Below are 11,566 nucleotides of genomic sequence, written 5' to 3' on the forward strand. Positions count from 1 at the left end.
TGTTTTCACCATGTTATCTCCAGCTTAAACAGCTAACAGCCATTACCACCTGTTTATAATTCATTCTCAGTACTTGAGAGGCAATAATTAGATATAATTAGATATTGTGTATATATATATATATATATATATATATGTTCAATATCCATTACATCCATATTATCTAGAACAATTAATTAACTCCCCTTGCTGTTTTCCTTGGTCTGAACCTTGGCATGCTGTGAACAGAGTGTACAGGGCCTACTCAGTAAAATGGATCCCCAGATTGAGAGACACTTTTCTTAAATTATTGGAGTCTATCAATCTAGTTTGCTGTCCTTACTAATCTGGACACTATTTTGATGGTGTCCTGGGTAATTGTAATGCAGTGTTACAATTGCCCCCGACTGTACCACCCCGTGACAAGTTACCCTGCTAGTTAGAAACAACAAAGCTAATGTTTGACAAAGATATCAAATGTTAGACAACAGAATGGTCAACAAAACAAGACAGATTTAAATTCTTAGACATTAATGTTTAAGACAGTATGAGAAAAATACTGTAGATGAAAAAAAAAAAAAACTTGTAGAAAAACTTTACCAAGTATAATTTAGAAGTTTGTCCTTTGGCATGCAGAGAGGGATCTCCACAGAGCACATGCACAATGAGTTTCATGGTTCTGTCTAGTTTCTGATTGGTGTAATTTGAGATGTTACAATTGCCCCCGGTCTCCCCGTACTCCCCCTACTGTATATACAGCAGTGTATATATATATATATATATATATATATATATATATATATATATATTAAACTATATCTACTGCGTACATATTAATGATCCTGACTGTTGCGTCACAGTCGGTGTTATGTTGAGATTCGCCTGTTCTTCAGAGGTCTTTTTCATAAATCAAATTTACATAAGAAGGAGGAAACAATGGTGTTTGAGACTCATTGTATGTCATTTCCATGTACCAAACTCTAATTATTTATCTATGCCAAGGTAAATTCAATTTTCAATTCTAGGGCACCTTTAAGGGTACCGCAGTGACAGCTTTTGTACTTTTTTTTTCTTTTTCTTTTTCATTTGTTAACTATGCAATAACTTGCATGATGAGCAATATATTTTGCAGCATTTATTACACTTTGTTAATTTTAGTTAAAAATGTTCATGTTAGTTCACTACCTTTGATTTTAAATATGTTTTAGTAAATGTTTAGATTAACATTTACCTAGAAGTATTGTTAATTAGTTCATGTTAACAAATGTAGTTAACCAATGTAAAAAAAAAACAGTGACAAAATGAAACCAAATGTAATTACAAAATTGCTAATTCAATGGCAAAATCAATAATATTTAATAAAAATGTTTATTTGGCATTTGAACTCCCTTTGTCTTATTCATATAGTAAAAGCATTTTTGCTATTTAAGTCAGAATGATGATGACATCATGTGTTTGGCTCTGAAGTGACATTAATTAAAGAATTCCAAAGATTCACTTTTATATTTTGAAGGCCTACAGCTCACTATAGCTTTCCAAAATGGCTTTTGCGTTTCTCTTCGGCTGGCTTTTGATTCTGGGTTCATTCCCCAGGGTAAGGTCCTGTCTGCAGTGTGACCCGGTGTTTCGTTATGTGCATGAAGATTTCCTGTCTTCAGTTAAAGGAATCACTGTCCGTGATCAAATTGAACTGAAGCAAATCATTGAGCACGCTTACGTCAACTATCGGGAGACCAGCCGCACATCATTTCGTGGTGTCATAGGTACTACTACTCATATCATTTCCGTTCATTCCGTGCCGATCCGGGCCAGCTGGTAATGGCCGCTGTTTGTCATGAAATACAAAAGCTACAGTCGTTGCCTTGGTAACGCAACGGTTTTCTTTTGATATGATATGTAAATAGTGACCGCGTTATGGATGATTATCAGATATTTCTTTTCATTTTATTATTAATTTTTGTTTACGTCGCTTAAATAGAGTGTTTTTAGCCAGCAGAACAACTGCCAGGCAACAGACAAGTGACCAATCCTGAGTGGCGACTTCACGAATTCTACCAGCACGATTAACGTAACTAGGCTACAAACCGGGCCGAGAACGGTGTAATCGTGCCGTGCCGTATCAGGCTCAAGTGGAAACACAAATGGAACCGTTCCTGGACCGTTCAGCCCCCTTTTATGTTAGATAAGCATTCATATCTGCATACGTTTTAATTATAAAACTTAGGTTTGTCGAAACCTTTGACTGGTAATACATGCAAAATTTGCCAAATTTCTGTTGTCTTCAAATTATAGGCCTATTAGTAAATAAATGATGATGTTGAGTGCTGTGTGATGTTTGCTTTAGATCCTACAACACTCTATCGTGCACGAACAGAATATCAGAGTGAATTCAAGAGGCACTGGAAAGAAGACAGCACAGGTGAGAGCTTGTGGATGCAGATTATGTACTTCCAAAAGAGCAGCCATCCATTTTATAAGGAGGAAATATCAACGTTTTCATGTTAGATGAAAAAAAATGAAGATGCTTTATATCTGAAACCATGAAAAAATTAAAAAAATAAATAAATAAATAATTCTGTGTTATTCTTGTGTAGGTTCTGTTCAGTGGGATATGATTACTATAGTGGAGAAAGGAAAGAGAATCCTTCAGAAACATTTGGAGATTTTCATTGCCCAAGGTAGGATAGGTGGGCAATGGGCATTCAGTAAATGTTTCTATATAGCAATATAATATGTCAGAACATGTTCTCACTATTTATTTATTTTTCATTATTTTTTTAAAGGTCTGTGTCCAAATAAATGTGGTAAGTACAAATTTGAGGTACCTGTACTTATTGTTCTGAAAATCAAAACGTAATCAGTCAAAATTTTGTACACACTCACACATTCTTTTTCACTATTTTGCAAATTTTATAATACTAATACTAATAATAAAGTCATCAAAACTAAGATGTAACAGAAATGAAAGAACAGAAATTATGTGGTGACCAAAAACAGAATCTCCTGGTTCTATATAGTCAGCTTCCGCCTGGATTACAGATCTTTACACTTTCTTTTATACATTTTTGACTGTCTAAGTCTTTCAAAGTCACTCCAAAGGGAGTTAATCTCTATATCAGTAAGCACTGTTTCTAAACTCCTAAAAAGCCTCAATTGTAGTCTTAAGGAACACACTTTACAATATTCCTCATTTAAATAATTCCCACCCAAGGCATACGCAAAAAAGGGCAATGTCTGGTTGAGTTGTGTTAGTATTGTGTTGAAACCACAGACTGTAAAAAAAGACAGACAACGCACCTTCACTCTCTTCCATTGTAGTAAGTGAAGCCGCCAGTGTGCTAATATGGTGCTGACATCTCGAGTCTCCAGTCTGCACATGAACTTAGTCTGCGCAGTAGTGAGCACAAAGTGGAGCCATGATATCAAGGTCCCGTCCACACTCCCACAGAATTGGTTAATAAAGCAGAACAACTCATCATGTCACTGTGAAATAAACAGTTCTGGAATTGTAGAAATTAAAGTTAAAGCTGCAGTCCGTATGTTTTGCCTCTTTGTCGCCATCTGTTTGAAACTGGCAATTGCAGTTATTTGCGGAATTATCATCTTTATGTGGGTTGTGCCTCGGCACGATGACTCAGCGCGGATGAATCTAATGTTTGCTGTCAGTCACCGCACCGGTGTTGATACTGTATAATATAAGAATTTTCACCGGAAAATGTCATCTGAACAGGTAAGTAACATGTCTGCCACTTTTGTTCTGACCAACTGAGGGGGAAAAAAACATTACAATAAATCGCGCTACCATTGGTGATTAAATCTAACGATCGCTTAGTTCATATCATGTCAAACCATGCAAATTGTTGTAATGCTTTGTTCTCAAATTGTTAATGTTAATAACATCAGCATTACGTGACTGTGTATTTAGTGTGTATTAGTGTTATCTGTAGATCAATTTCTGTACAGTCTAAACTCTAATGTTAATTTGTCATACCACACAGTCCACCATCCAAATGATAAGTTTAATTATTGCAGCTGCTGTGAGAAAAGTCTATAAATGATCTGCCTCATATGTGACATAGCCTAGTTAGCTGGGACTTGTTCTTTATGTAAACAGACGTGACGTAATGACGCAAAGACAAATGGCGACATGCTCGAATTTCCCACGAAAACCCACCAGTACCACCTGAATTATAAAACATTATACGGACAGCAGCTTTAAAGCTCCAATCTCCTCTTGAAGATTCAGAAAAAAAGTCTGTTGGTGCTTCAGGGACTACTTCGCTCAGAGAAGCTGTCAATCTCAGCTGTCAATCATTACATCAAAACCCGCATTTTTATAGCATCAAATAACTAACTAAAAACAAACTTAGGGGCCGTTCACACAGAACGCGTCTTTGCGTCTAAAAACGCGAGACACAGCGCTCAGGAGTGGTTTTAAAAAAAGCGCAGTATAGAACGCGAGAGTCTCGAGACGTGCCTTTGAGACGTGATGCAATAACGACAATAACAGAAATAATAGAAATAGGCAAACTGCAGAATTTACAGATACAAGTTTTGACATGAAAAAAAAGAAAAAAACAAAATAATGAGCGCCTCCTCCGCCATGTTGCCATTATATAATACAGTTGTCATGCCAACTCACAACGCTTGCCCCGCCTCCAAGTTCTTCTGATTGGTCCACTGTTTTGGAACTGACATTGATGAGCGGCGCTGCGTGTAAAAGTTGAGTCGCGAGCGTAACGGTCATGCACGTCCGTCAAGCGCGTGTTTACATAGAAAAACAATGGGAAAGTAGCGCATTGGAATAGAAAAACGTGTTCTGTGTGAACGGCCCCTTACACTTTAACATCATGATAAAAAAACTACCTAAAATGACAGAAATCATCTTTGGTAAAAAAAATAAATAAAAAAATTGATGTGTATTTTGACTGTTTAGTTTGTCTCGTCCCATTACATTAAATGGAGAGGACGGGGTTTATGACCTGTACTGCACCTAGCCACCTGGGGGCGATCGAGACGCTTTGGCTTCACTTTGCAGGACTTGTGCGGCACGCTTCGTTGAAATTTGCGATTATTGTAAGGAGCGTGACATTTCTGAATCACGCTTGAAGTGGTTGACCAATCACAACACACTGGTCCAGCCGACCAATCAGAGGGAAGGAGGGGATTCACTGAGACCGGAACTAAACAGGGGTGTGTTTTCTGAAAGCATCGTTAGCCAACTATGGTCGCAAGTTCCGTTGTTATCAGCACAGTTCAACAAGTCTGTGTTTCCTGAAACCATAGTTCCAACAAGCATTCGCAAACAGCATCGCAAACTTGTGTGGTTGGAACGACAGCTCTCGAGCTGTGGTTTGAAGCATAGTTTCTTGTTTGTGTGACACATGGACTTAAATCCTTATCTGGAGCAAAATAAGCAAGATGACATTCAGTAAATCTTTAACTTTCATTTTGAATATATACATATTTACGTCTTTTAGTTTGTCAAGAGATTTTAAGCACCGTTTTTGAAGAGTGCGCATGTGTGTACATGCTCTGGTATGAAAGAATAAGCCTATGATTGAATCTGGAAATAAAGCAAAATAATTAGAAAAATGATAATTAGTCCTCAGATGCCAGTCTAGCATTATTCGGTTCCAAACTGATGAATTAAAATAAATTATAACTCCACCACATGCGTGACATCACTAACCAACGTAGTTGAACGACAAATTTGCAACATTTGCGGTTTTGGGAAACAGTCATGACTAGCTAGTTGATTTTTTTTCAAAGATACATTGTACTATGGTGGTTAAAGGTGCAATATGTGAGAATTTTGCAGTAAAATATCCAAAAACCACTAGGCCAGTTTTATATATTTTGTTCACTTGAGTACTTACAATAACCCAAATGTTTCCAACTATTTGTAAATCGTGACAAAACTGCAAAGGCTCCGGGACGTGTGAGGAGTCGCCTGTCAATTGCGTCATAACCACGTTACTCTCAGTTTCCAGTTTTATTTTGTAGAAACCATGGAAACACCAAAGATGCTTCCATATATTACACTTTTTAATGGACAAGTGAACAACTGTTTTGATATATTTATAGACATAAAACTAATTATTGTTATATAGCTCAACACCGTTTAGTCTTATTGTTTAAATCTAATTTTCTTGATTTTTTTTTGCGAGTACCATGCTTACCATGCCTCAGAGAAAAACACTATTTTGTCAATCAGTTAACATAGCATAATCAGATGCAGCTTTATTTTTAGTAACAGTAATACATCATTTTCTCCATCATACAATACATTTTAAAATTAATTTATTTATCAACACAAACCATCCAGCATTTAATATGATATTCTAAAATCGATCTTACTGCAGTGTGTCTCAAACAAGTGTCTCACAACAGCCACCAAGCGAACACACAGAGTAACGCTATAACATCATTTTCAGCACACATAAATGTATCTAATATGATAAACAGAGCTGTGTTACCTCAGACTCATGACCGGAAAAGCGGAAGCGGCGCCGGCGACTGTGTAAAAGTTCAGCTCCCACAACACTCGGTCCTGCTTTGCTTCATACTACAGCAATGCTAATAATCACATCCATGAACATGATTTCTTCCCGAGTACGATCCCAATTCTTTTCCACCGTCCGTTGAGGTAAAGACCACATGCCCCAAGATTCTTCGCTCAAACTTGGCATCATCAAGCTACGCATTTGTTTTGAATAGGCCTCTAGCGACCTCTAGTAGACAGAAAATATTACATACTGCACCTTTAAGCAGTGAGTTATGTCGTTGTATGGGAAACACACCCCAGAGCGTTACTGCCAGACTGGGAAGAGAGGTGCTGCTACAATGTACAATATGTGACAAAATAATGTGCTTTTTGAACATTCAACCTTGAAAACCAATTCTAGTAGACCCCAATAACAAAATCAAGACTTTATAAAAGGGTATAATTGGTCCTCTTTAAGCTTTTAATCAACAGGATTTTCCTGAGAGACGTAAATTCAGTCAAGTGTGTTCAAATCTTTGACTGACGATCGTGTACTGTATGTGTCACGGGACACTGAGTATATGGATTATGATGATACATGTTATATTGCTCACTGGGTGTGTGGATGATTGTTTTTTACAGGGCTATTGTATCAGAGAGTGATGAACTGCACTTCCTGTCAGTATGGGCTTTATACATGTCTGTCAGCCACTCCTCCACTAGACTGTGGAGGTGAGACAAACACCCACGGATATATACACCCCAATGGCTTTAACGGTCTATATTAACACATCACACTTCTCTTTTGCCTTTATCTCTTTTTTTTTTCTATCAGAGCATCATCTTGAGGCGGATGAAGGAGAGGAGGTGGTGCTGGACTGTTTCCTGCCTTGGCATGCTCTTGTAATTGGACAGACTGAGTACCATTACTCCTGGCATCCTGAAGAAAAGAATGTACATTCACACAGACAGACACATTTAAATTCATTTGCAGGTTTCAAAAATAAGCCATTTTGAAAACTGTTTCAGACAACTCTTGTAAAAAATAAGTACACTTAACATACTTTTTAGTACTTATTTTATGGAAATAAGACTTTAAAAAGCATATGCAAACTGAATGTAATGCTTTTGGACACTTAAACACCATCCAAGTTTGGATTTAAAGGATTAGTTCACTTTCAAATTTAAAAATTAGCCCAAGCTTTACTCACCCTCAAGCCATACGTGTATATGACTTTCTTCTTTCTGATTAACACAATCTGAGGTATATTAATAAATATCCTGACACATCCGAGCTTTATAATGGAAGTGAACAGGGGTCACGAGTATGAGCTGAAGAAAGTGCTTCCATCCACTTCCATCCATCATAAACGTGTACTCCACACGACTCCGGGGGGTTAATAAAGGTCTTCTGAAGCAAGTTATTTAACAAGTTATGAAGTAAAATATCTAGCTTGTGCCAGACTGGCGTCTCGTCAGTTACACTTTTTCCGTAAGTTGAATAGGGAAGGCATAGGACGTAGCGTAAGCTTTTTGAACTGCAAGAGTTCTACACCTTCTTCGTACATTGAATAAGGAAGGCGGTCTGGTAGAAGCTTATTTTTTTCCAGTACTGGTTATATTATATATAATTTTACAGTAATGTTTAAGAAGGTAATGACCCCTTAAGTAGCTTCAATACAGGTTGTAGTGTAGCAACTAGCCTACTTTAAATGTTTATCTTTTAGGTTAATATGTTACAGTTTTAGTAGTGATCTACAGACCAGATTATACTGATTGTGACTTGAATTTTTAATTCAAATGTACTAAAATGAGTTTATTATTCATTGCAAGCTGCCACATGGTGGGGAGTATGAAGTGCTGGTGGTGACTGAGGAATCTAAAATTGTACTCAATCAGCTGACAATCAATGAGGAAGGCACCTACCGCTGCCTCCTACAGGATCAAAAGGGTACTGTGCTGTCACGCATGTATTTCAAACTGAAAGGTAGGAAGGGTTTATATTGCTTATTTTTGAATGTGCAACTCATTGTGGTCTAGTATACTTTAGTTTTACCCTCCTCTCATCTCTTTCCCTCAGTCAACCAACCACCATCCACAACCCCTAGACTGATTGCGATGTTGCCGTCACTGCCCCCGGGTTATGATGCCACACCTCGCCCTCATAAGAGCAGTTTCATCATTATACTGATTTTACTGATGGTACTCAGCATCACAGGCAGCCTTGTCATCATAGTGTACCTCAGGTATGTCATAACAGGATGGTTACAAAACACATTTGGATGACCTCACAGATTGTTAATAATAAGTGTCTACTTGCTTTGCATATTTCTTTATGTATGTTGCTATTACTGTATATATAGTAGCAGTATTAAGCAGTATTTGACTATAGAAGCAGTCAAATTTCATTTCATATATGCTTAGATTAAGTGATATTAGTTTATGTTTGCATTAAACTTTCGTATTTTGGAAAACGTAAGTTAGATATAATCAGGCCCACATGGAATCTGCACCCACACAAATCAGAAGATTTCCTGTCATTGTTTGTTTATAAAATATTGTGGGCAGTGTTGTTACTGTTAACTAAAACCTAACTAAAACTATTACAAATTATTTAAATAAAGCTGAATTAAAATATGAAATAAAGAAAAGGTGGAAAAACTAATGAAAATTACAAATGTTGCCTTGGCAAATAGCTGAAATGAAATAAGTTTAAGTTGAAGTAGGCTACTAAAACTACTAAAACTTAAACTAAAATATTAGTAAAAGCTCAAAAGAAATATTTAAAAACTAATATAAATGACAAAAGCACTTAAAATAGCTAAAACTGAAAATATAAAAATAAATGCTAATTCAAAATATGAATAAATACTATATTAATAATAGTGTGTGTGTGTGTGTGTGTGTGTGTGTGTATATATATATATATATGATTGTGGATTTGATTATGTTTTCTGCTATCAATGATAGTGTTGTATGTACTTATTTTGACATTTAAACACATTCTGCAGAATTCCACAGGTTTTTCATCAAATTTCCTATAAAACATATTTTTACTATTTCCTCTTTGATTAGATTTTTTTGATTTTGATTCTTTGAATTCCTGTTTTTAGTGTATATGACATCCAAGCTTTGCTCACCCTTGCAGAATCTGTAAGATATTGCTGTAGAACATTTTTTTTTTTAAATATAAGATATATAAAATATACTACCATTCAAAACTTTGGGTTCTCTAAGATTTGTTAATGTTTTTGATTAAATTCTCTCATGCTCACCAAGACTGCATTTATGTGATCAAAAATTGTAATATATTTTCAAATGTATTTTTATTGTCACTGATAAATTTAAAGCATCCTTGCTGAATAATAATAATAATAATAATAATAATAATAATAATAATAATAAAAACCTACTGACCCCAAACTTTTGAATGGTAGTGTAAAAAAAAAAAAAAACTGATAAAAATCTTGCAGATTCTGCAAGGGACATGGATGAGCTGAACTGTACGAGGGTTGGCACATGCAGGGAGAGAGAGAATGGGGAGGAAGAAAGAATAACAGTGGGTGATCTGTCACAGCATCCTGCTGATTTTGTTCAGAGAGACAACATTAGGAAGGAAGCACACTTTGTTTTCAACCATTCTGTCATCTTGCTTTGTGTCCCTCTGACAGAGTGACCATGAAGCGCCAGAAGGAGGAGAGAGACAGCAGGAGAGAAGGAGAGGGGGAGGATGGAGAAAACATTGAGCTGGTGACTGTGACAGAATGAGGGATGCGATCCAAAGAGATACATGAATAAATGACTATACATACCCAAAAGACTGATGAGTTTGGAGTGTCTCAATATGAACATTCAAAGGAAAATCATAAACTTGCGATAATACTCAAGTATGAAAGGCCTCATCATATAATGTTGCCTGTGACTAAGAGATACATAATTTATTCAGGGCTTCTGAAAAGAGTTCTGAAAAGAAATGTTCCACAGTTTTCACAAGAGTGTTAAGCAGCAACGTTTTTGATAAGTGTTTTTTTAGCAGCAAATTAGCATATTAGAATGATTTCTGAGGGATCATGTGACACTGAAGACAGGAATAATGATTGCTTTGTCAACACAGGAATAAATTTGCCATAAATATTGCCATCCTTGGTAAATATTAGCAAAACTGACTTTGAAACTTCCATTAGTCTTTCATTTAAAATATTCATAAAAATCTACCCTTTAAAGGTGCCCTAGAATTAAAAATTGAATTTACCTTGGCATAGTTAAATAACAAGAGTTCAGTACATGGAAATGACATACAGTGAGTCTCAAACACCATTTTTTCCTCCTTCTTATATAAATCTCATTTGTTTAAAAGACCTCCGAAGAACAGGCGAATCTCAACATACCAACTGTTACGTAACAGTCGGGATCATTAATATGTACGCCTCCAAAATTTACATATGCCAGCTCATGTTCAAGGCATTACACAAGGGCAGGACATTTGGATGTGCACAGCTGAATCATCAGACTAGGTAAGCAAGCAAGGACAATAGCGAAAAATGGCAGATGGAGCAATAATAACTGACATGATCCATGATATCATGATATTTTTAGTGATATTTGTAAATTGTCTTTCTAAATGTTTCGTTTGCATGTTGCTAATGTACTGTTAAACGTGGTTACAGTTACCATCGTTTCTTACTGTATTCACGGAGACAAGACTGTCGTCATTTTCATTTTTTAAACACTTGCAGTCTGTATATTGCTTAAAAATCTTCATTCTTTATAAATCTCTCCAACAGTGTAGCATTAGCCGTTAGCCACAGAGCATAGCCTCAAACTCATTCAGAATCAAATGTAAACATCCAAATAAATACCATACTTACCCGATTAGACATGCTGCATGACGAACACTTTGTAAAGATCCATTTTGGGGGTTATATTAGCTGTGTGAACTTTGTTTATGCTGTTTAAGGCAAGCGAGAGCTCCGTGGGTGGGGAGCACGAGATTTAAAGGGGCCGCGCAGCCTGAATCAGCGCATATTTAATGATGCCCCAAAATAGGCAGTTAAAAAACTGAATAAAAAAAATCTATGGGGTATTTTGAGCTGAAACTTC

The 11,566-nt window shown here is 36.3% G+C and overlaps 1 protein-coding gene across 1 annotated transcript; it reads left to right on the forward strand.

The window, feature by feature from the left end:
• The first annotated feature begins 1,471 nt into the window (after window positions 1–1,471).
• LOC125279828 (izumo sperm-egg fusion protein 1) lies at window positions 1,472–10,284 on the forward strand. The gene is made up of 9 exons (XM_048209900.1): window positions 1,472–1,742; window positions 2,324–2,398; window positions 2,574–2,657; window positions 2,763–2,783; window positions 7,109–7,198; window positions 7,302–7,420; window positions 8,300–8,453; window positions 8,547–8,712; window positions 10,138–10,284. The coding sequence occupies exons 1-9, from the start codon at window positions 1,520–1,522 to the stop codon at window positions 10,232–10,234; spliced, it is 1,029 nt and encodes a 342-aa protein (XP_048065857.1). The 5' UTR covers window positions 1,472–1,519; the 3' UTR covers window positions 10,235–10,284.
• The last annotated feature ends 1,282 nt before the right edge of the window (window positions 10,285–11,566 follow it).

Source organism: Megalobrama amblycephala, linkage group LG12 (assembly GCF_018812025.1).
Source record: "Megalobrama amblycephala isolate DHTTF-2021 linkage group LG12, ASM1881202v1, whole genome shotgun sequence".
Taxonomy (NCBI): domain Eukaryota; kingdom Metazoa; phylum Chordata; class Actinopteri; order Cypriniformes; family Xenocyprididae; genus Megalobrama; species Megalobrama amblycephala.

Bases quoted from the DNA above. Each gene is read 5' to 3' on its own strand.
- LOC125279828 (XM_048209900.1), top strand. From the start codon at position 1,520: ATGGCTTTTGCGTTTCTCTTCGGCTGGCTTTTGATTCTGGGTTCATTC. The intron at 7,421-8,299 runs GTACATTCACAC...ATTCATTGCAAG, and splicing joins GGCATCCTGAAGAAAAGAAT to CTGCCACATGGTGGGGAGTA. The intron at 8,713-10,137 runs GTATGTCATAAC...TCCCTCTGACAG, and splicing joins GTCATCATAGTGTACCTCAG to AGTGACCATGAAGCGCCAGA.